This window comes from Bos indicus, chromosome 29 (genome assembly GCF_029378745.1).
Source record: "Bos indicus isolate NIAB-ARS_2022 breed Sahiwal x Tharparkar chromosome 29, NIAB-ARS_B.indTharparkar_mat_pri_1.0, whole genome shotgun sequence".
Taxonomy (NCBI): Eukaryota; Metazoa; Chordata; class Mammalia; order Artiodactyla; family Bovidae; genus Bos; species Bos indicus.
Genome location: NC_091788.1, coordinates 50,961,312 through 50,989,191, shown reverse-complemented (window position 1 = coordinate 50,989,191; position 27,880 = coordinate 50,961,312). Strand labels below are relative to the sequence as shown.

General features: G+C 52.9%; 1 protein-coding gene across 1 annotated transcript in view; it reads left to right on the top strand.

Annotated features, from left to right (window-relative positions):
- AP2A2 (adaptor related protein complex 2 subunit alpha 2) overlaps positions 1–27,880 on the top strand; it is a 67,390-nt gene that overhangs the window by 4,085 nt on the left and 35,425 nt on the right. Inside the window, exon 2 of the mRNA XM_070782783.1 lies at positions 25,651–25,719. Coding sequence (XP_070638884.1) covers positions 25,651–25,719 — 69 coding nt within the window. The remainder of the gene's footprint in view (positions 1–25,650; positions 25,720–27,880) is intronic.

Genomic DNA, 27,880 nt, shown 5'->3' with positions numbered 1-27,880 from the left:
CATTGGCCGAAAGCGGTTTCCCTGCTCTTGGAGCAAGCGTGTGGTTTTGCTGCCGGCGCAGTGATTTAGCTGGAGGGCGGCGGGCAGTGCCCTGTCCTCTGGTCACCACGGAGCGTGATCCCCCCGCTTCTGTTGTTAATAACTTCGCTGGAACTGGGAACTCCTTTGAATTGTATTTTAGCATGACTACAGTTTAAAAAATTTTACTTGTTTGTAAAATTCCATTTGTTATGAGTCATAAATTGGACATGAAAATTTAAATTCAGCGTAAAACTTCAATGTTAAAATGAAACACAGGGTTGACACTTGATTTTCCGGGGTAGTAGTAAAGATCAGAATCAGGGATGGTCAGTCTGCATTTTAACTTTTTAAAGTTTTTTTTGATTTAAGTAAGGTTCAGTTTAGTCTTGTCCGTACATTTAAAAAATGCTGACTTTTTGAAAAAAGTGCTCTTGTTGCATATTTCCTTTTGCACTCTTACGCATAATTTATATTCCTTAGATTTAGGAAGTTTGTGCTGAGGCTCGGGGAAGGGCTGGGCCTCCAGGCTGGAAGAGGAAGGAAGTCTTTGGTCTGACTGCACGCTGCGGCTTCCAGGGAGTCCCCGTGTCCCCACCGTGTCCTGGCTCCTCTCTCTGTCCTCTGTGAGATGTCGAGGTGCCCTGGTGAGGAGTGTATTCTCAGGCCAGATTCTCAGCATTACCTCTCTTTCCTCTTAAAATGGTTGTCACTCTGTTTATTTATTTATTTTTTGGCAGCAACACATATCAGGATTTTATAGCTGTGAAATTATTGGAAAGACCGTCTTTTGGGGATTAAGTGGCATTTCTTGGCTTTAAAAAAGTCATACAGGGTCAGACCCGAGGGTAAGGTTCAGGAGTGCTATGGGAAAAGACACTTGGCATTACTGTGAGCAGCCCGAGGGGCCCTGGTGGGAGCTCTGAGCAGCAGGGCTCTCTCTTTGCTCGAACGTCACTTGCGGGTCTTGGGTGCGAGGTCGGCCTCCCTTCGTCCAGATTTCAAGGCCCCTGAGGCTCCAAGGAGGGAAAGTCCTGGTGAGTCTGTGGCAGACATGTCTGGTGCAGCGCTGCCGTGAAGCTCTAGGTGGTCCCCTCCCGGTGAACGGGACGCGTGGGGGCCGTGGCCCCGGTCACGTGCTGGGCTTCCTCCCAGAGGCTGAGCAGTTCTGAGTTCTGGATGGCGTGGGCCTCAGGTTTCGGTTAAAGGGAAGCATCTGGGCCTGTTGTGTGAAACACCGCTGGGGTTCTGAGCAGCTGAGCACGAAGCTCCCGGCCCCAGAGGTGCTTGCAGACAGACACACGGGACGTGAGTTCCCGCTCTGCGTCCTCAGAGTAGGTCGACAGGGTGGCGGAGGTGGGTCCTTGCCCTGAGAGAGCCCCTAGGTTGGAGAGCGGAGGTCTAGGGAGGGGGCAGAGGGAGGAGCAGAGGGACGCGGGTGCTTGGCAACCAAAGCGGGAGTGCGAGTCCACCTGGGGCGCACTCCACGTTGGCCTGAGGCTCTGTCCAGCGTCTTTGTCCATCGAAGCCTGTGTGGTCCTCGCTCCCCACCCTGCTCCGTGTGAGGAAATGAAGGGGGGTGTGCGGGGATGCCTCCCTCCCTCTGGGTGCCACTGGGCTTGGTGGGCCCCACAGGGGGAGGTAGAGAGCCCATGGCTTCTGTCAGCTCCCGTGGGTGCAGGGTGGAGTAAAGGGAAGTCCCTTCACCATCAGCTTACCAAACGAATTGAGAGATACTCATTAGAAGACAAAAATGAGCAGTTTTCACTAGGTCACAGGGTGTCTGAGGCTTCAGACCACAAAACTGAACTCACTGATTCTGGCGTTGGCCTTCTTCAGAGTCTTCCTGACTTTGGGATGAAAATCAACACAGGTGAGATGTCACGGAAAGCAGTGCGTGTCACTTGCCTAGGAGGAGAATTTCAGGCTGGGTGGCGGTGGGTGTTCACTCGTAGTGGGCAGCTGGGGCTGTGTGCTGAGGTCAGCCCTTGCCCTCTGTGCAGGGAGGCTTGTGAGGGACGCCAGGATGCGTAGAAGAGAGAGCACGTTGGGAGGAAGTGCCCGACTTAAAGCAGTGCCTTGGAGGCCAACGTGGGAAGAGGACCAGGAAGGGTGTGGGGCCGCGAGGTGCGGTGCCACAAAGGAAGAGGCAGGCCTGGCCTTGCCCAGTGCATCGCGTCCCCTTGGGGTGCAGTCTCTGCCCTGCAAAGAGGAGGACGGCCGGGCTCACGGCGCCTGCCCGTGCACTCGAGGGCAGGGGGTCAGGGGCTGCTGGGGGAGCCGCCTGGTGGGACCTGGGGAGGTGGGCAGGTGTGGGGTGGGCCAGTGGTCTGCCCCTCGGCGTCTGTGGGAGTTGGGGTGCTCCAGGTTTAAGGAGGGGAGTGAGGTGCCCGCACAGGCCTGTGCCCCAGAAAGAGAGGACTGTCTCTGCAGGGAGACCAGCCCCTCTTCCCTGGCTCACTCCTGGCCCTGGGTAGGGGGAGTGGCTGGCTGAGGATTGGACGTGCTTGTTAAGGAAGGAGCGTCTGGCCGATGCTTGGAGTCGCATCCTGAGTCTGTCCCTTTTTCTTTCTCAGTTTTGCAAATTGTGGCCCAAGACAGCTGGGAGTCTTCATTTTTCCCCAAATTTAAACCCAGTGAGGGAATTCCCCAGCAGTCCAGTGGGTAGAACTTGGTGTTTTCACTACCAGTGGCCTGCGTTGTATCCCTGTTCCGGGAACTAAGATTCTGCAAGTCACACAGCATAGGCAAAAAATTAAAAACAAGAAAACATCTACCCCTCCCCAGCTCTGTGAGCCTTGAGCGGCTTTATGTTCACCACCTCCTTGTACTTGACGTGTCTCCCTTGTGTGGCCATTCCCACCTGCCCTCATCTGCAGGATCGCTTAAAAGTGTGAACACCAAATCCAAATTGGGTTGCTTGGCTTCTGTTTTGCACTGCAGTGCCTGTTTTTCCCCTTTAAAGATCCCTTCTGATGGCAGCAGAAGGGTGTCTTGAGGATTAGGTGTTCCGTGTACTTAGAGCACCTTGAGCTGCTTAGGGTGGGGTCAGGGGTCAGGCGCTGTGTGGGGATCCTGCTTTGCTTTTCCTAAGGCCAGCCTTCCTTCGTGTGCTGGGGTTGGGAGGGCAATTATGAGTTTCTGTTGCAGTTTAAACAGCACTGAAAAAGGGCACTACATTGATACTGAATAGTCTTTTAAAGCACAGTGGGAAAAAGAGAGCAAAAAAGTGAATATTTTGGAATACTTTTGGATTGTATTTATTGCTATTGAAAAACAGCTTTTTCTGGCCGGTTACTGTGCAGGGTGTGTGTCTGGTACGGTACTACCAGACCAGAACCTTCTTCTGACCCTCGCCGTGCCTGCGAGAGCAGAGTCTCCGGTGATGAGGCGAGTGCTCGGTCGCACTGGGGGCTGTGGGGGATGGAGGCTCGTCCGCACGTGCCGGGCGCCTTCCGCGGGCCTCCTGCCCTGGACTCGCTCCTCACAGCCTCAGGGGCTCCTCTCAGGTAGCACACAGCTTCCATTCAGTCAGTTCCCCGTTCAGACTTGGTGCTCTCATCGCTCACCTGCGGCCTGAGTCGTCCTCGCCTGGAGCAGCGCGCCAGCCTCCCCGGCACGGAGGGTGCCGCAGGGGTGGAGGGCCTGTGGGTCTGTGGTGCTGAGTCGTCCAGTTTCCAAGGCCTGGCCTTCTCAGGCTGCCTTCCGTGGACAGGCTGTGGGTCCTCGTGTCCACAGCCTCCCAGACTGTCTTACGGGGAAGCTGGTTGCAGAGGGACAGGAGGCGCTGTTCTGCTGGGGCTTATGTGTCTGATGCGTGTTCTCTGATGCAGCATTTACTGTAGATCTGACGTAAATCTGCTGTATAAGTAGCTAAGAAAATACTGTTTTTCATATTGCGTTTTTGTTGTTTTGTAATAGTTTTGATACAACGCCAAGAGTGAAGGGTGTTTTGAACGTGCGTATTTAAAAATTTGTTTTTCTGGACTCTTATTTTTTGACATAATTGTTCAATTCATTCATTCATTTGAGAAACCTGTTGGTGCCTGCTGCGTGCCGGGCATTATCCTAGGCATCAGGGATTCAGTGCGTAACTGAAGGGCCCCAGTCCCTGTTCTTTCAGAGACTTAGATTCTGTGAGAGTAGACAGGACTGACTTCCGTGTTACTCTGCGTGCACGCCCTCACTTCAGGGGCCTCGGGGCTGGGCCCCCGGGAAGTGGTGCGGCTCCTACAGGACTGCATCCAGCCTCCTGTGTCCGCTCTCACAGAGGCCTCTGGCTGGGCCCCCAGGAAGTGGTGGGGCTCCTCGCGTTGCTGTCCTGTCTCTCAGTGGCCGCTGTCTCCCACAGGCTGTGGTCCAGTGTCTGAAAACTATTGTTTCCTATATTTCTCTCAGGTTTGTACCGCCTGAGGTGGGGGGGGTAGACCCTGACCCTGTTGACAGCAGTAGGTTTGGGAGTAATGTGGAGCGTGCGTGCGGACCCCAAGGGTGGAATTCGGAGGTGAGCGGACGGTGTCGTGTGTAGGTGGCATGTGAGACCACGAGACTGGAATCCGAGCTAGAAGCTGACGGAGGGGGTGGCGATCGTCACAGAAGCTTTACCTCTGTTTACGCAGCTGATACTTCACAGCGGGTACTGAGGTGCTCCCTGTTTCATGGAGAAAGGGGCGGAGGCCAAGGAGGCCGAGGCACGGCTCCTGAAATGGTCCCCTGAGGATCCAGACCCAAGCGACTGGGGCTCCGGACCTCTCCTCTGAAGCGCGTTGCTGAGCCAGCTCTCCAGGAGGATGGCCAGAGCTCCAGATGTGCCTGAGTCCAGGGGGGCCTGGGCCAGGGAGGAGGGCTGGCCAGGGGGTCGAAGGAGGGGACTGGGCGGGGGGCCTGACGGGCAGCTCCCAGGAGAAGAACTGGGAAATGGGAGGGAGGAGGTAGAGACCCCAGGGCTGCTCTGACACGGGAGCGCCCTTTTCCCAGCGCACAGCCACACTCCTGGGATCAGAGCGGGCACAGCCTGGCAGCAGGTGCTCAGCCTGCGCCTCCCAGAGCTTCAGTCCTCCTGGAGACTGCCTGCCTTCTTCTCCCACTCCCCTCCCCATGCCCTCAGCCAGTCCATCCAGACCTGGGTCTCCCTGACCGCTCCCGGGGCTCCTGCAGGGCTCCCGGGGCTCCCCAGGTTTAGTGACATCTGCAGACTCACGGGGTCCTAGGATTGGGGTGTGAGTGTCTTTGAGGGGCATTCGGCCCATCACAATTGGGTCAAGAGTGCTTTTTTAAGATTAACGCATTTGTTCAGCAAATTCCTGGGTGCATATTTCACACATGGAACAGAAAAACCGACCAGGAGTGCCCTCGTGTGGCTCATGTCCCAGTGAGGCAGACATGAGATAAGTAAGTTTAACATACACGCGTTGTACACAGTGTTGGGGCTCCCCAGGTGGCTCAGTGGCAAAGAATCCACCTGCCAACGCGGGAGACACGGGAGTTTGATCCCAGGGTCAGGAAGATCCCCTGGAGAAGGAAGTGTCAGTCCACTCCACTGTTCTTGCCTGGGAAATCCCATGGACAGAGGAGCCTGGCGGCTACAGTCCATGGGGTCGCAGAGGCAGACACAGTTTAGTGACTGAACACACATGCACACATCCTGTGTTGAGGGGAACCTAAAGGGAAAAACGAAAGGGGCTTGCAGTGTGGGTGGGGAAGCTGGGGGCAGGCGTCCTTGGAATGCTGGCGGTGGGTGGGGAGCCACTGTACCTGCGCTTCAGAGCCGGAGGAAGGTGGGGTGCGTGGCGGGATCTTGCAGGTGAGCAGAGGAAGGACTTGGCTTTGGGGAGATAGGGGGGAAGACAGTTAGGAGCCTCTGGACCAGGTGAGAAAGGTGAGGACCCCTAGGGGTGGGGAGGCGGACCAGGAGTGACGGGCCAGGGTGGAGGGGAGGGGTTTTGCCAGCAAGTGCTCCGATGGAGGAGGCGGGTCAGGCATGCTTTTCGCGATGGGTGGAGACTGGCTGGGCTGGGGTGAGGGCTGAGAGGGGCAGAGAGAGTGGGTCGTAGTGCTTGGGCGGGGCGGTGGGACTCAGAATTTGCTCTCCTGATCTAGTTGCTCACTAGAGCTGCAAGGATGAGGCCCTGGGGGTCCCTGCTGTGGCGTGCGGGGAGCGTGACTGTTGGAACGGCAGCTCTGGGGCACCAGATCTTCTAAGGCACCACGGTTAGGGCCAGCGGGTCTGGGGGTCATTCATCCTGTATGGCGGGGAAGGGGTAGTGTCATAGTAAGTGTTTGGGCAGATCTTCCCAATTATATTAGTTTTTGCTATTTACTTGTTCCTAAGTAAATATTTAAAGAAATGAAAAACAAAATCAAGAATGTAGTTTAAGAGAGGGTTAGTCGCTCCTTTGTGTCTGACTTTTACTGACCCCATGGACTGTAGCCCTCAGGTTCCTCTGTCCACGGAATTCTCCAGGCGACCATACTGGAGTGGGTGCTGCTGCTACTGCTAAGTCACTTCAGTCGTGTTCGACTCTGTGCGACCCCATGGACTGCAGCCCACCAGGCTTCTCCGTGCATGGGATTCTCCAGGCAAGAACACTGGAGTGGGTGCCGTCCCCTTAATTATAAAACAGTGGACCCTCACCCCATTCCCTCATTCCTAAGCTTAAGTTATTTTCATTTTACATCCATCTCTTCTCATATTTACTTTAAAAATGTGATTACTTATTCTAAATTACATGTTAAATTGTATATCAGTCATGGGTGTTTTTCTCTATTTAGCCATTATTTATTGACATCTTATCTTACTGTGGAAGATGAGGATTTAACTTAAGTAAGCTTTCCTTTTCCCGTGTTCTGATGTGTCACAGTTTTTAATTTACTTGATTTAGAGCATTTAATTACTGTCTGAAAATATTATTCTTGGCCGAGAATGATAATGATTTGACTTTTCAAAAAACGTGTATTTATTTATTTTTGGCTCTGCTGGGTCTTGGTTGCTGCGTGCAGCATTCTCCTTGCAGTGGCTTCTCTTGTTGAACACAGGCTCTTGGTGCACGGGATGTGGGCTCAGTAGCTGTGGTGCTTGGGCTTAGTTGCTCCACAGCATCCGGAATCTTTCTGGACCAGGGATTGAACTCTTGTTCCCTGCTTTGGCAGGGAGATTCTTACCCAGTGTACCGCCAAAGAAGTTCTGTTTTTGTTTTATAAATAAGCTCATTTGTATCACTTTAGATTCCACGTACAGGTGATACCATACGATATTTCTCTGTTTGACGTCACTGAGTATGATAATCTTTGAGCCTGTTCGTGTTTCTGCAGATGGCGTTAGCTTGTTCTTTCTCATGGCTGAGTACTGTGCGTGTGTATATACTTACACAGCATGTTTATAAAGAATGTACCATACGCACGTGTGGGTACATGTGTACGTGTGTACATATACCATATTCAGGACTTCCCTGGTGGCTCAGCTGGTAAAGATCCGCCCGCAATGCGGGAGACCTGGAATCGATCCCTAGGTTGGGAAGATCCCCTGGAGAAGGGAAAGGCTCCCCTCTCCAGTATTCTGGCCTGGAGAATTCCATGGACTGCATAGTCCATGTGTTCACAAAGAGTCGGACACAACTGAGCGAGTTTCACTTCACTTCACTTCCATACCATGTTTATTAAGGCTGTGTATACTCGAGTCATCTGTCAGTGAATGCTTAAGCTGCCCCCATGTCTTGGCTGCTGTGAGTAGCGCTGCTGTGGACACTGGGGTGCCTGCACCTTTTTGAATTAGGGTTTCTTCTGGGTGTGTGTCCAGGAGTGGGATGGCCAGATCATGTAGTAACTGCTCTCCATAGTGCTGCCCCAGTTTCCTTTCCATGGATAGTGGGCGAGAGTTGTCTTTGCTGCACGTCTTAAGGGCTCCCTCGCGCTCTCTTTTAAACTGGAGCAGGGCTGATTCACAGTGTTGTGTTAGTTTCAGGTGTGCAGCAAAGTGAGCCAGACACACACTCGTGTGTCTACTTTTTAAAGATTCTTTCTCCTTATGGGTCTTTACAAAATGCTGAGTTGAGTTTGCTGGGCTATGCAGTAGGTCCATGTTGGTCATCCACTGCATATATAGCGGTGTGTATACATTGATCCCAGACTCCTGACTTCTTCTTCCCTCCCCTCCAGGGCTTCCTTCTTGGCAGGGTGGCCCTTTGCTGCTGGCATCTCGTTCCTGAAGGGTGCTTTCTTCTGTTCGTGTGAGAATGTCTACTGTCTGGGGTTTGCTCCTCTGCGTTGCCCCTCTGGTCTGAATTCTTTTTCTGCAGGTCTGTGTCCGTCTCTGGCTCGTGCTGGGAGCTGGCCCGGGTGCCTCGTGATCAGTGTCTGGCCATCATATGGACCAGTGACGGCCGGCATGGGTCGGGCTTCGGCAGAGGCCTCGCTGTGGGCCGAGGTGTGAGGGCTGAGGGTCTCTCTCACGAGGGAAGCCATGTGTCAGCTGTCTTCTCCGTCGTCTTCAGAGAAGCTTCAGGCTCCCTTCCTGCTGGGTGGGGAGGCGGGTGTGGGGAGCCTGGCTGCGGTTGCTCTGGGCAGGGGTCTCACTGCTCTGGGCGTCTGTCTCTCGGCTCTGCTTTTCTGAGCCTCCCTCCAGCATGGGGTGGTGTCACCAGGCCTGCAGGTGGGTGTTCCTGCTTTGTGGGGGGCAGCCTGCTGTCTTCTGCTGGGATTTAGGGGTGTGGCCGGGCTGGGGGAGCGGCTGCTGCTCCTTCTGTCTCTTCCAGCCTGGCCCCCAGGGCCCCTCCTGAGGCACCTTCAGGTCCTGAGGCTGCCAGACTCTCTGACGAGGACTTGCTTCTCGCTGGTCCCTCCTGCGGGCGGCTGGAGTCCAGCTTGCTCTGTTAGATGAGTCCACAACCATGGTCTCTTTCCAGTGTCCAGGGCTGTGGTGGTGTCCACTCTCATCGTAGTCTTCTCCTTTTAAATAAGTTTTGGACTCATGCTGTATATTACACACACACACACCATGCAGACCTTCATCACCTTGGTGGCCATTATCTATGCCATGGATTAATGGCTCCCTGAGGGAGGTCCTGGGAAAGAATAATGTGACTGTGTGCTTTTACCTTTTGACTCCTGAGTGGATTGATAATACCTTTTATTGTGAACTTAGTGTGGGTGGGTGGTTCTCACTAGACATGTTTGACATGAGTTTCTAGTAGAATTGCTGAGAGAACCTAGAATTTTATGGCTCTTACTTTACTTCTTACTCGAGGCAGCAAGCGGGTGGGCTTGGTCTCTGTTCACAGAACACCTGCTTCTTAGGGCTCAGTTCACAGTGCTCCAGGCCCCAGAGATCAGGGCAGGGGACAGGCGTCTTGGGAGGATCTGCCTCACAGGTGTGACCTGTGGCAACTAGGCAGTTTGTTGCTGGTGTGGAGCGTGGTAAATGGAAGTCTATGGGGACGCCAGTGGATTCTGTAATTGCCGATGATGAATCAGTCAGGAGAGTCTGAATTCCTAACTTTTCGAAGAGTTACTTTGAACCCTGAGCTCCAACTTCTGAAACTGGAAATATTTGTAGAGTATATGTCATCGCGGTGGAGCACGGAAGGGAGCCTGCGTCAGGTAGGGTGTTCACAGAGGCCTCTCCAGGACACAGCACGCGAGCTGGGCCCGGAGGGAGCAAGGCTGGGCTGAGTTGCCCGCGTGGCCCTGCTCCAGGCCCCGAGAGCCCTGCGCGCCGCAGCACGGAGGGCGCGGCCCTTCCCCTCGGCAGTCTGAGTTCCCTGAGGTGTCGTGTGGGAGGCTGCTGAAGAGCCAGGTGAGTGACAGGTCCACCTGTACGTGAAGGCCTCTGGACCTCAGAGGAAGTGGGTCAGAGGAGGCCTGCGTGGGAGGCGAGAGGTGTTCTAGTCGCGATCGGATGTGCTGGCGGCAGTGGAGGGGGTGAGTGTCCTCCTGGAGGAGAGCGGGCCAGACCCCCGATAGGGTGGGCTCAGGGACAGGGAACCTCGTGCAGAGCTCTGCGCTGGGGATGAGCACGCCACCTGCTCTGGTGGCCGTTCCGGGCGCAGTGACGCTCGTTGTTTTCCTGGCTCGGTCACTTGAAAGCCCTGGGGACCGTTGCTAGTGCAGGACATCCGCTGCTCTCATGGGGCACACTCCGCAGGGTGTGCATTCCTCACCGGGCACCTGCTGAGCGCCAGGGGATACAGCCGTGCCTAAAACACGCAGAACTGCCCACTCCTGTGGAGCTTACGTTCTGGTGGGTGGAAATTGCAAAAAGTTGCATCATATGTGAGAAGACAGGATGTGCAAGAGGGAAACGTGCAGGTGAGGAGGTGGCGGGGGACACGGGGCTGTGGGCGCTCCACTTCAGACGCGTGGCCGGGGCTGGTCTCGCTCTGAAGGTGGCAGTTGTGCAGACTGGAAGGCACTGGGTCATGCTCTCGCTGGAGGGGACAGCAGGTGTGAAGGCCTTTGTGGGGGGCGATAGTCCGAGTGTGGAAGAGACAGCAGGAGGCTGCTCGGCTGCCACGGAGCAGGCCCAGAGGAAGTAGGTCGGAGGTGAGGTCGGGATGCTGGAAGTAGGTCACAGGGAGAGGGCCTTGTGCAGAGCCTGTTCTTCCTCGTGTGCTAAACGCTGAGGGTGATGAGCTGTGGCCTCTCCCCCACAGGGGCCCAGCCCTTGTAGCCAGAGTGGAGAGTGTGTGAGGCGAGTAGTGAAAACCAGGGTAGTCAGCTCCTCAGGGAGGGCTGGCGATGGTCCGGAGAGGGTGGCCAGGTGTGGTGGCGCGGGGCACGCTCGGGCAGCCTTTCTGAGCTGCAGGTGCAGGAAGCGGGAGCGCCACAGATGGGCGGGACACAGCGGGGCTTGTGGGGGTCCCGGAATGACCGTCCCTGCAGGCGGGGGGTGCGGTGGGAGCGCTTGGCGTGGCAACCGCTGGAGCTGGTCGTGCGCACCTCCTCTGTGGCGTGGGGGCCGTCGACATGTCTTAAACAGCAGAGTGATGCTTTACCATTTATCTTGTATTAGTAGAATAGTAATTTTGAATGCAGAGGATGATTTTAGATGAAGTTTGAGGCAGGGAAGCCAGTTAGGACAAGGTTGATTGCTCTGGTCTGGAGGAGATGGCAGGCATCTGAGTCCCGGCAGGAGGAGTGGAAAGGCAGGGTGGATGTGGGGATCTGGGAGTCAGAGCTGCCAGGGCCGTGGGTGGGGAAGCGCTCTGTACCATAGAGGCGTGACGTGCAGCAGAGATGCCATTCAGTAAGGGTGGCAGAGTGAGGCCCTCATAAACCCACTCCTCTGTAAAAGCAGTGAAACACTAGCAAAAATGGTCAAACGCAACTGTGCTGGAGCTCTGGAAATAAACTAAAAGTTGACATAATCTCAGGAAGATTTATTCAAGTAAAACTGCTGAACCTCCCACTTGACTTCTCGTCCTCCTCTGCCTGACCTGGGTGGCTGACAGCCGTGTCTCACAGCCCTTGCAGCGGCCTTGCAGCTCTTGGGAGGCCCAGATCGGATCTGGGGTCCCTCAGGAGTCCTCTGCTCAGAGCGGTGTTACTGACTGGCCTCGGCTCTCTGGAGGAGCCCATTTGCAGAGCTGATGAGGAGGAGCCCACCCTTGTGTCTTTGTTACGATCAAAGCTGGGGGCTGAAATAGTGGGAGTATCTGTGGCCCGGGGACCTGAGCAGCTCTGACAGACTGCTGTGGATCTTGAAGGGTGCTCGGCAGGGCTGTGTGTGTGCCCAGGGGGACCTGAGAGGGGCCTGGCCTCATGCTGTCTAGACCTGAGTCCTGCACAGACGAGAAGTGAAGGCAGAGGATAACTGCCTGAGGGCTGAAAGTGGGCCTCAGCGTGTCCACAGATCTGGCGGCATCCCGGACACTCACTAGTCAACACATGTAAGGACTCCCTGACTAGTCAGTCACTGATGACTCAGCTAACTGAGCAGAGACTCAGGGTAGCTGCAAACTATGGGGACTTACAGGCTTCGCAGGAAAGTCCCTGAGCAGCAACAGCAGCAGCGACAGCCCCTGGGGAAGGGGACAGTCTGAATTCCAGGGCTGCCTCAGTGTATTGTCTGAAATGCCAGCTTTCAGTAAGAACTGATAAGATGCACGAAGAAAGAGGAAAATATCGTCTTTACACAGGAAAAATGTAGTCAGTAGAAACTGTCCTTGAAAGGGCCCAGATGTTAGGCTTAATAATACTCGACGAGGACTATAAATTGCTAAAGAACTAAAATAAACTATGCCCAAATAATTAATGTATGAGAGTGATATCTCACCAAATAGAAGCTATCAGTAAAAAGGTAGATGCTATTTTAAAAAACATGAAATAGGAATTCTGGAGTTGAAAATACAATAACTGAAAAATGAAAATTCACTAGAGGGGTCAAGAGTAGATTTGAACTGGCAGAAGAAAGAAATCAGTGAATTTGGGAATAGGATTTTTACTTTAATTAAATTAAGATCTAAATTAAGGTAAGCACAGATCCAGTTGAGGAACAGAAAGCAAAAAGAATGAAGAAAGATGAACAGAGCCTCAGAGACTGTGGGACACCATCAGGTGCACTGTTGTTCAGTCGCTAAGGCCTGTCTCTTTGTGACCCCACGACTGCAGCACACCAGGCTCCTCTGTGCTTGCTGTCTCCTGGAGCTTGCTCACATTCATGTATGTTGAGTCAGCGGTGCTGTCCAGCCATTTCATCCTCTGCCCTCCCCTCTCCTTTTGCTTTCAATCTTTCCCAGCATCAGTCTTTTCCAGTGAGATGGTTCTTTGCATCAGGTGGCCAGAGTATTGGAGCCTCAGCTTCAGCATCAGTCCTTCCAGTCAATATTCAGGGTTGATTTCCTTTAGGATGGACTGGTCTGATCTCCTTGCAATCCAAAGGACTCTCAAGATCCAGTACCACAATTTGAAGTCATCAATTCTTTTGTACTGAGCCTTCTTTATAGTCCAACTCTCACATTCGTACGTGACTACTGGAAAAACCATTGCTTTGACTGTAAGGACCTTTGTCGGCAAAGTGACATCTCTGTTGTGCTTTTTAACACACAAAACCATTTTTCATAAATGAAGAAATTAAGGTATTGCTAAATAAACAAGAATGAGGAAATTTCTTGCTAGCAGACCTGTGCTGCAATAAATATTCAAGGGAGAACTTCCTTGGTGGTCCAGCGGTTAAGAATCCACCTGCCAATGCAGGAGACACAGGTTCGATCCCTGATCTGGGAGGCTCTCACTTGCTGCGAGCAGTTAAGCCCGTGCACCACTACTGGGCTTGTATGTCCCATACTCTGCAACAAGAGAAGCCACCGCAGTGAGACGCCCGCTCAGTGCAACTGGAGAGTAGCCCCTGCTTGCTGCAACTAGAGAAAGCCTGCGTGCAGCAGCAAAGACCCAGCACAGCCAAAAATAAATAATTTTAAAAAATGCTAAAGGGAGTGGTCAGGCAACGATGAGGGATACTCGATGGTAGAATACATGCAGAAGTAGAGAGCAGTGGTAAAGACAGCTGCATAGGCAAATCTAAAAGACTTTATATTTCTGTAATGTCTGGTCTCCTACCTGATTTAAAAGAAAACTGCATAAAACAGTAGTTTTTAACTAATTTTAATATAGTTTAAATAAAATTCCCAGGTACACAGGGGACATTCTTCAGAATAGACTGTATGTTAAGCTATTAAAAAAAAGCCTCAAATTTTAAAGGATCCAAACCATACAAAGTGTGTTTACCAGCCACAGTGGAGTGAAGTTAGAAATCCGTGGGATTCTCCAGGCCAGAACACTGGAATTGGGAGCCGCTCGCTCCTCCAGGGGATCCTCCCAACCCGGGGTCGAACACAGGTCTCCCACATTGCAGGTGGGTTTTTTACCAGCTGAGCCACAAGGGAAGCCCAAATAAAATTATACTGATGATCTTGTAATGTTTAAATGTATAATTTGTATGACAAAACTACCGCACAGGAGGAGGGAAGGAACAGCGCTATATTGGAACAGAATTTCTCTATACTACTGAATTTTTTCCTTTGGCCGTGCCACATGGCTTGTGGGATCTTAGTTCCTTAACCAGGGGTTGAACCCAGGCCATGGCAGTGAACGTGCCAAGTCCTAACCATGGACTGCCAGGGAATTCCCTAAAATTAAATTTATATTAATCAAACTAGATTGTTTTAAGTGTTAATTACGATCCCCAGGCAGCTACTGGGAAAGTAACTGAAAAACAAATAGTAAAAAGAAACGGAGTTGAACTGTGTACTGAAAAGCACTTCTGCTTCCCGGCTGGCACCAGTGGTGAAGAGCTTGCCAGTGGAGGAGACACGGGCTCCATCCCTGCGTGGGGAAGATGCCCTGGAGAGGGGCGTGGCAACCCACTCCAATGTTCATGCCTGGAGAATCCTATGGACAGAGCAGCCTAGAGGGCTACAGACCATAGAGCTGCAAAGTTGGACAGGACTGAAGTGACTTAGCATGCATGGTGTGCAAAAGAAGGCAGTGGAAGAATGCAGGAACATGACAGCCATTAGGAAACATAGCAAAATCGCAGGCATAAATCCTACCTTATTAGTAATTATCTTAAATGTAAATGAATTAAGCCCTTGAATGAGAAGACAGGTTGGCAGAATGGGTTAAAAAAAAAAAGCATGGTCCAACTAAATACTTTGTTCAAAAGACACTGTAGATTAAAAGGTATAAACAAAAGATGCTAGTGCAAGGAAGAAAAATGATATGCTTTGCAGATAGTAACCAGAAGAGAGCTGGAGTGGCTACACTAATATCAGACAAAAGAGACTTTCTAACGAACTGCTATTAGAGCCGTAGAAGAGTGTTTTACAATGGTAGAGGGTCAGTATATCGATTCTTTTTTTGTGATCATGCCTCATGGATTGCAGAATCTTAAGTTCCCTGACCAGGGACTGAACCTGGGCCATGGCAGTGAAAGTGCTGAGCCCTAACCACTGGGTCGCCGGGGAGTTCCAGTTCTAAACCCAGTACCAGAGCCTCAGGGTACATGAAGTAAGATACACGAAGAAGTGAAGGGAGAGACAGACACTTCAACAGTCGTGTCAGTAGTTGGGACGTTAGTACCTGGCGCTCAGTAATAGACAGTGGACGGAGAGCAGCAGTGAAGAGGAGACGTCACCGTCAGCCGCCGGACCTCACGGGCCTCTGTGGCCAGTGCCGCCGGCAGAGCAGGTGTGCACGTTGTTCTCAGGTGCCCGGGAACGTCACTCAGAACGCACTGTATGTTATCAGGATGCACTGTATGTTATCAGAATGCACTGTATGTTATCAGGATGCACTGTATGTTATCAGGATGCACTGTATGTTATCAGGATGCACTGTATGTTATCAGGATGCACTGTATGTTAAGCCGTTAAAAAAAGCCTCAAAGGATCGGAATCATACAAAGTGTGTTCACCAACCACAGTGCAGTGAAATTAGAAATCGGTAACTACTGTGGGCAGGAATCCCTTAGAAGTATTGGAGTAGCCCTCATAGGCACAAGAGAGTCTGAAATGCAGTGCTGGAGTGCAGTCTCAAAAATGACAGAATGATCTCTGTTTGTTTTCAGGGCAAATCATTCAGTATCACAGTAATCCAAGTCTGTGCCCCATCCACTAATGCCGAAGAAGCTGAATTTGAATGGTTCTATCATGACCTACAAGACCTTCTAGAACTAACACCAAAAAAGATATCCTTTTCTTCATAGGGGACTAGAATGCAAAAGTAGGAAGTCAAGAGATGCTTGGAGTAACAGGCAAGTTTGGCCTTGGAGTACAAGATGAAGCAGGGCAAAGCTAACAGAGTTTTGCCAAGAAAACACACTGGTCACAGAAAACACCCTCTTCCAACACCACAAGAGATGCCTCTACATCTGGATATCACCAGATGGTCAATACCAAAATCAAATTGATTATATTCTTTGCAGCTGAAGATGGAGAAGCTGTATACAGTCAGCAAAAACAAGACCAGGAGCTGACTCTGGCTCAGATTATGAACTCCTTGTTGCAAAATTCAGACTTAAATTGAAAAAAGTAGGGAAAACCACTGGACCCATTCAGGCATGACGTAAATCAAATCCCTTACGATTATACAGTGGAAGTGACAAATAGATTCATGAGGTTAGATCTGATAGAGTGCCTGAAGAACTATAGACAGAGGTTTGTGACATTGTACAGGAGGCAGTGATCAAGACCATCCACAAGAAAGAGAGATGCGAAAAGGCGAAATGGTTGTCTGAGGAGGGCTTACAAATAGCTGAGAGAAGAAGTGAAAGGCAAAGGAGAAAAGGAAAGAAATACCATCTGAATGCAGAGTTCCAAAGAATAGCAAGGAGAGATAAGAAAGCCTTCCTCAGTGATCAATGAAAAGAAATAGAGGATAGTAATAGAATGGGAAAGACTAGAGATCTCTTCAAGAAAATTAGAGATACCAAGGGAACATTTCATGCAAAGATGGGCAGAATAAAGGACAGAAATGGTATGGACCTAACAGAAGCAGAAGATATTAAGAAGAGGTGGCAAGAATACACAGAAAAACTATACAAAAAGGATCTTAATGACCCAGATAACCATGATGGTTTGATCACTCACCTAGAGCCAGACATCCTAGAATGTGAAGTCAAGTGGGCCTTAGGAAGCATCACTATGAACAAAGCTAGTAGAGGTGATGGAATTCCACTTGAGCTATTTCAAATTCTAAAAGATGATGCTGTGAAAGTGCTGCACTCATTATGCCAGCAAATTTGGAAAACTCAGCAGTGGCCACAGGACTGGAAAAGGTCAGCTGTCATTCTAATCCCAAAGAATGGCAGTGCCAAAGAATGTTCAAACTACTGCACAATTGCACTCATCTCACACACCAGCAAAGTAATGCTCAAAGTTCTCCAAGCTAGGCTTTAACAGTACGTGAACTGAGAACTTCCAGAAGTTTAAACTGGATTTGGAAAAGGCAGAGGAACCAGAGATCAAATTGCCAACACCTGTTAGATCATAGAAAAAGCAAGAGAATTCCAGAAAAACATCTATTTCTGCTTCATTGACTATGCTAAAGCCTTTGACTGTGTGGATCACAACAAACTTTGGAAAATTCTTAAAGAGATGGGAGTGCCAGACCTCCTTACCAGCCTCCTGTGAAACCTGTATGCAGGTCAAGAAGCAACACTTAGAACTGGACATGGAACAACGGACTGGTTCAAATTGGGAAAGGAGTACATCAAGACTGTATCTTGTCACCCTGCTTATTTAACTTATATGCAGAGTACATCATGCGAAATGCTGGGCTGGATGAAGCACAAGCTGGAATAAGATTGCCGGGAGAAATATCAGTAACCTCAAATATGCAGATAACACCACTCTTATGGCAGAAAGCGAAGAAGCACTGAAGAGCCTCCTGATGAAGGTGAAAGAGGAGAGTGAAAAGGCGGGGTTAAAACTCAACATTCAGAAAACTAGGATCATGGCATCCGGTCTCATCACTTCATGGCAAATAGATGGGGAAACAATGCAAACAGTGAGAGACTTTGTTTTCTTGGGCTCCAAAATCACTGCAGATGGTGACTGCAGCCACGAAATTAAAAGATGCTCCTTGGAAGAAAAGCTATGACAAGCCTAGACAGCATGTTGAAAAGCAGAGAGATCACTTTGCTGACAAAGGTCCGTATAGTCAAGGCTATGGTTTTTCCAGTAGTCACCTATGGATGTGACAGTTGGACCATAAAGAAAGCTGAGCGCCGAAGAATTGATGATTTTCTCCAACTGTGGTATTGGAGAAAACTCTTGAGAGTCCCTTGGACTGCAAGGAGATCCAACCAGTCTATCCTAAAGGAAATCAGTCCTGAATGTTCATTGGAAGGACTGATGCTGGAGCTGAAACTCCAATACTTTGGCCACCTGATGTGAAGAACTGACTCATTGGAAAAGACCCTGATGTTTGGAAAGATGGAAGGCATGAGGAGAAGGAGACAATAGAAGATGAGATGGTTGGGTGGCATCACGGACTTGGTGGACATGAGTCTGAGCAAGGTCTGGGAGTTGGTGATGGACGGGGAGGCGTGCTGCCAGTCCCTGGGATTGCAAAGAGTCGGACAGGACTGAGCGACTGAACTGAATGAGAGAAAATTTGGGAAATTCACTAATCTGTGGAAATCAAACACCCTCCAAAAAGAGGACACAAGGGAGATTAAAAAAATACTGTGAGATAAATGAAGATAAGATCACAGCACAGCAGGGCCTTCCCTGGCAGTTCAGGGGTTAGCAGTCCTTACTGTCACTGCAGAGTGCCTGCCTTCAGTCTGTGGCCTCCGAGGAACTAAGATCCCACAAGCCGTGTGGTGTGGCCCCCAAAAGAGAAAAGGCAGATAGCCTTAGTAAAGACGGGTAAAGTAGATACACAGACGTCCAGGTGAAAACAGAAGCCATTAGGCAACTGGCAAATCAAAAACACAGTGACAGCCACTTCTCACACCCTAGGATGGCTAGAATTGAAATGACGGACGTAACAAGTGTCGGCAAAATTGTGGAGAATTGGAACCCTGGCTCTTTCATAGTGGTAAGATGGGCTTTCCTGGTGGCCAGTGGTGAAGAATCCACCTGCCAATGCAGGAGATGGAGTTTGATTCCTGTGTCGGAATGGCAGGAAGAAATGGCCGGAAGAAAATGGCAACCCACTCCAGTATTCTTGCCTGGGAACTCCCACAGAGGAGCTGGCGGGCTACAGGCCATGACGTCTCAAAGAGTCGGACAGGACGGAGCGAGGAGACGACCACAGCAGAGACGGTGCTGCCTTTGCGAAGACATCTCGTCAGTTCCTGCGAGTTAGACGTGGAGCTGTCATTCGACCCAGCAGTTCTAGAAATGTGGATTCACACAAAACCTTGTTCATAAATGTTCCTAGCAACATAGTCACAGTAACCAAAAAGTGGTAACAAGCCCCAGATTCATCAAGCGATGGACAGATGACCAAATGTGGTGTATCTGTATAACGCAGTATTATTCAGCGGTGAGAGGGGATGAGGTCCTGACCCAGGCTACCTTGAAACAGTTGTGGCGTCTTCTGTGAGTGCTGAAGGAGACTGGCCACAGAAGAACATGGACAGGTTGTTTGTGTGTGAGGCGTCTAGAGGAGGTGAGCCGTGGAGATGAAGAGTGGAGCCTGGCCGAGGAGGGAGGGGTGAGCAGTGACTGCTGGAGGGTATGGGGTTTCTTTTTGCGGAGATGAACGTCTTCCAAAATCAGACAGTAGCGATGGACGCACACCTCTGAATGTGCTCGAAGTCGCGGAGTTGTGCGCTTCAGATGAGTGAGTTGTGGGAACGTGAGTTACGTCTCCGTTGTTAAAATAAGACACACTGTTAGCGTTTGTCTGGACCAAGCTGGTTTTATCTTCTGTGGCACAGCAGCTCTCAGTGTTCCCTGAAGTCTTTGGTTCCTGGCCACTGTTTGAAGGATTTCTGCTCTGAGGCCCAGCCTTCCTGTGCAGTAGAGGTAGCATAAAGGGAGAACTCCGAGAATAGTCCTGACGGCCTGCCTGCGCTCAGGCGGTCCGTGGTGTGGCCCTCGTCACGCGCTGTGTGGGGCTCGGCTCCCGCGTGAGGCAGGAGAGGCCAGGCTCGGCCTGGGGCGCGGTCCTCCCCGCGTCCGCCCGCAGCACAGCCTGCTCTCTTCAGAAGCAGGCTTTTCTGTTGTCAGTTTTGGGCTTTTGGCTTCCTCAGGGAAGTCATTGTACACACAGACTGAACTTCTTTGTTTCAATCAAGTTTTATTGTAAATTTCAGACTTGTTGCTGTAAGATTTTTGCGGTTTGCTCTGTTAGTTCTCATGAGCTGTGATAGGCCCCTGTGCTTTTTGTTTGAAATTAGGCTATTCTGAGAACACTTGGCGCTGTAAGCTGAAGAGCTCAGCTAGCAGACAAGAAGGAGTCGTTACCCAGCACGTTGTGAACCAGCGTGTAATTCCAGGAGAAAGAACCGGGCAGTGATTGTAGAACTCCAGGCTGTTTTTCAAAGCCTGTCCCTTTGGAGTGCGTTCTTTGCTCCTGACCAGGTGCATACTGTAGCTTGTTTGGGGGTGGTGGTTGTAGGCTGGTCTGGGTTTCTCATTAGCTCCCAGAGCTCCGACATCCACTGTGTGAACTGCCTGTTAGAAGCTTGGTGTTTTCTGTGGCCGACAGGCCTGCCGTGTTCTGGTGGGGTCCGCACGGGGGTCTCGCTGCAGGCCTTTGAGGCTCAGCCCCACATCCGGCTGCTCTGGCTGCGGCCAGCCCGTCAGGATGGGCTTCTGAGTCAGGGTGGGCAGCCACCTCTCCTTCTCCAGGTCTGCTGCTTTTTCTGAAAAGAGCAGACTTTTTGCTACAGCTGCTCCCAGCAGTGTGGGCCGGTGGGGCTTGGTGGCGAGGTGCTTGGCCGGGAGGGCCGTTCACTCTCATGAGCCTGGGGGTGGCGCCGGGCTCGTGTTTCTCCCCGGCGTCCTCACCACGTGGAAGAGGGTGGCGGTGTGGTGAATTTAGGTCATAAGTGTGGATTTGGAAATGTTGATCTGTCTGTGGTGTGTCTCCCTCATGGCCTGTTCCGGGAGAGTCAGAACCTGAGCAGTTCCTGGGTGGTGGGGGTGGGGAGGGGCGTCCCCAGGCCTGTGAGGGTCCTCTGGGCCTGTGGGGGTCCTCGGGCCTGTGGGGGTCCCCGGTCCTGTGGGGGTCCCCGAGGCTGTGGGGGTCCTCTTGGCCTGTTGGGGTCCCCGAGGCCGTGGGGGTCCCCGGGCCTGTGGGGGTCCCCGGGGCCGTGGCTCAGGCACAGCCTCGCTCTGCGGAGCGGGAGCACTGCCAGCCCGTGAGGGCCACTGTTCATGTCCTCGGTCCCCGAGGTGTCTTCCCCGGGTGATGAGGGCACCCAGGCACAGTCCAGCCAGTGGACCCAGTGGTCCAGCCCAGACCTGAGCCCCCTAGGGTCAGAGACCTGAGGAAGTCTCATTTTCTTCCTTGTATCAGCTGCTTTTTTTTCCCCAGATGTTCAAAGGATTTTTTTTTCTTTCTTTTTTGGCTGTGCCTTGAGGCTTGCAGGTGTGTTACCTGGCAGGGGACGGACCCTCAGCTGTCAGCCGTGAGGGCGTCAGCAGTTGTGGCTCGCGGGCCCTGGAGCACAGGCTCAGTGGCTGCGGCGCGGGCTTCGTTGCCCCGTGGCGTGCGGGACGCTCCTGAATCAGGGCCTGGCCCGCGTCCCCTGCATTAGCAGGCGTGTTCCTCACCCCTGAGCCGCCGGGGAGGCGTCTTCATTTCTGTTTGCTCTGAACGCTTTTGTCTCTTCACTCTTCGCACCTTCCACTTCTCCTCAGACCTCTGTGTGTGGCTTCTGCTCGTTTTCTTTCCGGCTGTGCTGCCCAGCTTGTGGGGCCTCAGTTCCCTGGGCAGGGATTGAACCCAGGTCCTTGGCAGTGAGCGCACAGGGTCTTAACAACTGGACTGCCAGAGAATCCCCTCTTTTTATTCATTTTTGAAATGATTTTTAAATTCTGTTTTACCTGATTTCTCTTACCTAGCATCTGAGTTGTTCTGTGAATTTTTTAGTCCCTTCTCCGCTTTTCTTGCTGTTCACCGGCTTGTCTGGGGCTGGAGGCTTCAGTGCTGCTCTGTCTGTGGGGCCGTCTGCCTGCTGCGTGGCATCTCTGTGTGGGCTGTGACCCGGTCCCCTGCGGTGTTCTTTAGGTGAGGTTAGTCCTCCGGACTGGGACACAGTCCAGGGTGGCTCTCCTGTCGCGCGGACGCCCTCCTCTGCTGTCTCCGCCGGGCAGTGCTCTTGGCATCTCTGAGCCAGGAGCAGTGCCCACACTCTGCCCTGTGGGGTCCCCTGGGTCTGTCCCTTCTGCCTCTTCATGCTGCTCATGGGGTTCTCAAGGCAAGAGCACTGAAGTGGTTTGCCATTCCCTTCTCCAGTGGACCATGTTTTGTCAGAACTCTGCACCGTGACCCGTCTGTCTTGGGTGGCCGTACACGGCATGGCTCCTAGTTTCACTGACTTAGACAAGGCTGTGGGCCATGAGGTCAGATTGGTTAGTTTTCTGTGATAGTGGTTTCCAGTCTGTCTGCCCTCTGATGAAGAAGGATAAGAAGCTCGTGGAAGCTTCCTGAGGAGAGACTGACTGTGGGGGAAACTGGGTCTTGTTCTGATGGGCGGGGCCGTGCTCAGTAAATCTTTAACCCAATTTTCTGTTGATGGGCGGGGCTGTGTTTCCTCCCTGTTGTTTGACCTGAGACCAAACTATGGTGGGGGTGATGAGGATAATGGCGACCTCCTTCAGAAGGTCCCATGATGCACTGCTGCACTCAGTGCCCCCAGCCCTGCAGCAGGCCCCCGCCCACCCACGCCTCCCCAGAGACCCCTGGGCACTCCTGGGCAAGTCTGGGTCAGTCTCTTGTGGGGTCACTGCTCCTTTCTCCTGGGTCCTGGTGCCCACAAGATTTTATTTGTGCCGTCCCAGAGTCTGTTTCCCCAGTCCTGTGTAAGTTCTGTAATCAAATCCTACCAGCCTCAAAGTCACATTCTCTGGGATTTCTCTGTACCTTTTCCAGATCCCCAGGTTGGGAAATCTGTTATGGCTCCTGGTGGTGGATTAGTTGCTAAGTCTTGTGACCCCAGGGACTGTAGCCTGCCAGGCTACTCTGTCTGTGGGATTCTCCAGGCAAGAATACTGGAGTGGGTTTGCCATTTCCTTCTCCAGGGGTTTCCCGACTCAGGAATTGAACCTGGGTTTCCTGCACTCCGGGCAGATTCTTTGCCAATGGAGCTGCGAGGGAAACCTGTGGGGTTATGGGTCCTAGAACTTTACCATCGAGAATTTCTTTGGTATAATTGTTCTGCAGTTTGTGGGTCGTCTGCTCGGCAGCGCTGTGGTGGGGTTAATGACGACCTCCTCCACAAGGGCTCAGGTCACAGGCTGTGTGACCCGGGGAGCCACACCCGGAGCCTCTGCCCCGCGGCAGGCCGCTGCTAAGCTGTCCCTCGCGGGAGGCTCAGAGGTCTGGCTCAGGCTCTGGTCCTGGTGCTCACAAGGGTTTGTGTGAGCCCTCTGAGCGGCTCTGGTGGGTGTGGGTTTGATTCTGAGCGTGGTCTTGTCCCTCCTGTCGTCTTGCTGGAGCTTCTTTGCCCTTGGACGTGGGGCGTCTTTTTTTGGTGGGATCCAACATTCTCCTGTCGATGGTTGTTCAGCAACGAGTTGTAATTTTGGAGTTCTCGCAGGAGAAGATGAGTGCGTGTCCTTCTACTCCGCCGCCTCGCCAGGTAAGGCACTGAGCATCACTGAAGGCACGCGGCTTGGAGTCTGGCGGGGAAGCACCGGAGCAAGAGTGAGCACGGGGACGCAGCTGTGCTGGCCTTTGGCCACCTGATGGGAAGGACTGAGTCATTGGAAAAGACCCTGATGCTGGGAAAGGTTGAAGGCGGGAGGAGAAGGGGACTAGAGAGATGGTCAGATGGCATCACTGACTTGATGGCCATGAGTTTAAGCAAGCTCTGGGAGTTGGTGATGGCCGAGAAAGCCTACGTGCTGCAGTCCGTGGGTTCACAAAGAGTTGGACATGACTGAGCGACTGAACTGAATTCCTCCTGCCTGCCCACCGTGGTGTGTTGGCGTGAGGCCTTGTGGCTTTCAGTGCTTTCCTTGTCAAGGGAGCTGTGCTCAGAGATGCGAAGTCATTGTCCCTTGGTTGCAGAGCAAACCAGAGGCAGTGCTCGGATCCAGCCTTAGGGCCCCGCTCCAGAGCCTGCCCTTGTCCTTGGGAGAGCCTTCGCGCCGCTTGTGAAAATGAATGTGTGTGTGTGCGTTGCAAATCGGCCAGGCTTTGGCTAACAGGCCCCAGCTTCGTGCCCCCGCCTTGGAGGTAGGGCACGCCCCCAGGGCCCCCTCGATCCTGTGCCTCCTCCCCCTGAACTCCAGCCTCGTGCCTGCAGTTGTGGGGTGCCTTCCCCGCCGTGGGCAGTAGCTGTCGACCCCCTCCGTTCTGCATGCTGCCCTCTGCGCTCCCAGTCCTTTGTCATTTCTGCTCAGCTAAGTTCCTGCCACGCAGGCCTGTTTGCCTCGGGCTTGGCGGACAGAGCAGAGTTCACCTACCAAGGAGCAGCACAGACCAGTTCTTGCACTCTCAGGAGAAGCACACTCACACAGACGCACGCCAGCATGGGCACACGCGCAGCTGCGCCCGCGGGCACGCAGAGTGGCGCACGCCCGAGGCTGCCTGCCCGTGCTCAGGCCGCACTGTGGTGCCCCTGCAGGTCCTGTGGGCGGAAGGCGCCCACGGCCTGGTTCCGTAGCCCTCTCACCCAGTCGGTAAAGGCTGCTGCCGCGGGCGGTGCCTTTTCAGGAAAACTTCAGGAAGGTTTGTGCTTGACCCACTGCCCCGCCTGCAGCTTTGTAGGGTGCCCTTGAGTGCTGGGGCGCCTCTTCCGGAGGAAGAAGCCAGCACTCGGGGCTGGGAAGGAGAGTCCAGTCCCCTTGGCCTGCCCCTCGCTCACTAGAGCTGACCACTGTGCTCGTGTTAAAGACCCCCAGCCTCTACTCACCCCGAAGTCCCCAGGTGGAGCATCGTCTCCCTGAGGGCAGAAGTGTTTTAACCTGAGTCTGGGCACTTTGAGCAGTGCCTGGTGGGGGAGCTTGCGGCTCCGCCCAGCTGGGGCCTTGCTAGAATAGAAGGGGCTCGAAGGAGGATTCATTTTGGAGAGGTGCAGCCCTGTTTGTTAGCAAGTTAGTGGTGAAAGATAGCTGGTGCTGGGAGTTCCCTGGGAGGAGGTTGCCTCTCCAGCAGCAGTGGAAGCTGGGTGGTGGGCCATGTGTCTTCAGGGCGTCTGTGAGTGCCCAGCCTGTCGGTGGCCCCGGGGTGGTTGCTGTGGAAACCTCTCCTCCCTCTGGGGTGGGGACTTACTTGCCTGCATTCCTGGTTTGAAGCAGCATCGGGGACCTTACAGAGGGAGCGCACAGCTCAGCCTGCGGTGTGACGAGCAGCCTCCTCTGTGCGGTGCTGTTGAGACGTGTGGCCCCGGGAACGGCGCCTGCTCCTCAGGCCTGTGTACACAGCTGTCAGGGGGCTGAGATGAGCACACAGGCAGACCGTGGGGAGGAGGGTGAGGAGCGCAGAGCGGGGTGTGGGGGTGTGACTGTCAGCTAGTATGTCTTCCTTCCTTCTTTATGTAATGGACGGTCCCCAGACTTCACTGCTTACTATAGAAGGGCACCTGTCAGATGTTGTGGGTTGGTGAATTTCATAAAGAAAATTGGAAGCCTACAGTAGTTAAAACTTGATGCTTTAAAAAATGATCTTGAAGTAAAAGTCACCTTTTGGAGCAGTCGCTTAGCTGAGAGTGGTTTATCATGGAGCATGCTCAGCGACGCCGCGCGCCCGGCCCGGGACTGTGGCGAGAAGGCGAGCAGAGCAAGCTGCGCGCCGTTGGGGGGCTCCCCTCACTCTAGGAGCGTCCACAGACTCGCTGGTCCTGACGAGGGGCTGCGCCCGACCGATGGCCTCAGGTGGAGGCAGGTGGCCTCTCCCCTGGGCTCCTGTGAGCCTGGTCCTGCCTTTAGCGGATGTGTCACTGCTGTCAGGAAAGAGGTGTTTGTTTAGAAATCAGTTAAAGTAAGATGCCTTTGTGTTTTCTCTTTTTAGGCAAAAGTAAAGAAGCAGAAATAAAGAGAATAAACAAAGAGCTGGCAAACATTAGATCCAAATTTAAAGGTAAGAGTGTCTAACCGTTGTCCACACACAATATTCTTTTGCAAAAGGGACTTAATCTCTTAATCGCATCTTTGTTTTTTTCATTTCAAATCAGAGCGAAAGCCTCAGTACAGATGCTGTCCTGGCTCTGTTGATGTTTAAAGTAAAGCCGGTGGTTATTCTGGAGTAGTTTGATGGTCTGTGTAGAGTTGATTCTGGATAGCGGGGCTCCTCCCCCGTCCAGCCTTTTCCTGGAGCTGGGAGGACTCTGGCTGGAGCAGTCCCCGCCGACTCTGCTCCACAGGGTGCAGGAGCTCCAGCCAGCTCCCTGACGGCGCTGGCCTGCTCTGCGTGGGCGCTGCGCTTGCCTGAGCGCTTCCTGCCGGCGGCCCCTCGCCTGTGTCTGCGCGACCGCGCGGGCCCTGCGCTCAGTCTCCGCCCCACGCCGGCCAGCCTGGGGGCGGGCGCTCCCTGAGCGGCCTCATTCGGGAGCACTGTCAGGTGTGGATTTTCGTTCTTGGGACATGTTTATGAGTCCCGTAGACTTTAATTTTTCAGTTAATTTTTACAAATTTGAGACCTGGTTCAAATCTCTGAGCAGACCTTAGCCGGAAGAGTGGCTGAAGCTGCCTAGAAAAAGTGCGTTGAGGAGAGGGCGAGGCGAACCCACCGAGCCGGAGGGACCGCGGACTGCAGGGCTGCCGGCGGGTGCTGCCTCGGGCCAGCTCGGACATCCGTGCCGGCAGGACGCAGGCCCTCGTGGGGCCAGGACTGTTCCTGCCGGACTCGGGGAGGCATCTGTCTTACTGTTGGCCAGTCCGGGGATCCTCTGGGAGGCCTGAGAAAGCCTTGGAATTTTATGTGGAGTGCTTTGCTTATATGAATGTTTCGCACGCGTGTGTGTGTGTGTGTGTGTGTGGATGTCTATAACTTTCATTGCTTAAAGTTTTTGAAAATTGACTTTTTTGTGGAGCAGTTGTATTTATTTTTAAATTTTTATTGGAGTGTAGTTGTTTTACAATGTCAGTTTTTCTTTTTTTAAATTTAGTTGTTTTTGGCTGCTGCTGGGTCTTCCTTGCTTTGGCAAGCTTTCTCTGTTGATGCAGGCCGGGGGCTTCTCTGGTGGAGCACAGGCCCGAGTGTGCCGGCTTGAGGTGGTTGTGGCGCGGGGTGAGCTGCTCTGCAGCACGTGGGCTCCTCCTGCGCCAGGGATGGAGCCCGCCTCCCCTGCACTGGCAGCAGGCTCTCATCCCCGTGCCGTCAGGGGCGGCGGTGTCGGTTTCTGCTGTACAGCAGGGCGAGTCAGCTATGCGTGTTCATGCGTCCCCTTACGTTTGGATTTCCTTCGTGTCACCACAGATCACTGAGGAGAGGCCCCGTGCTGTGCAGTAGGTCTTCACTAGTTACCTGGTTTATACATGGGTGCTAACGCACTTCAGAAGTGTTTGACTTTTTGTGACCTTGTGGACTGTATGTAGCCCGCCAGGCTCCTCGGTCCATGGGATTTTCCAGGCATGAATGCTGGAGTGGGCTGCCATGCTCTCCTCCAGGGGATCCTGACCCAGGGATCCAACCCTCCTGCATTGGCCGGTGGATTCTTTACCACTAGTGCCCTCTGGAAACCTCCATGTGTGCACGTCACGTGCAGTCTCCCCGGTGCTCTTGGGTAGCAGTTTCATGCTCCCAGCAAGATTGAGAGGGAGGCGCAAAGGTGGCTCAGGCCCCCGCTGTCCCCACGCGTCCCGGCGCACGCCTTTCGTCACAGCCGCACACGGCGCGGCTCCCCGTCGCGGACGCCCTTGCTGTGTGCTGCCTCTCCCCTCCCGCCGCAGCCCCGCACCCTCTGCTTTTTGTCCTCTCTCCATGGTTCACCTTTTCTAGAACGTCACAGCGCTGGAGCCACACAGTATGTGCTGCTCTCGTTGGCTCCTCTCGCTTGGTTTATGCATTTAAGGTTCCTTCGTGTCTCGTTGTGGCCTGACAACTCATTTCCTTTTACACGGCTGACACTCCATTGCTCGGTGTACCGCCGTTCATTCATCCATTCACCTACTGAAGGAGGACATCTGGGTTGTTTCCAGGTGTGGGCAGCTATGAATAAAGCTGCTATAAACATCAGTGTGCAGGTTTTACTGTGGTTGTGTTTTCAAGGAGCGTGACTGCGGATCATGTGGTGAGACTG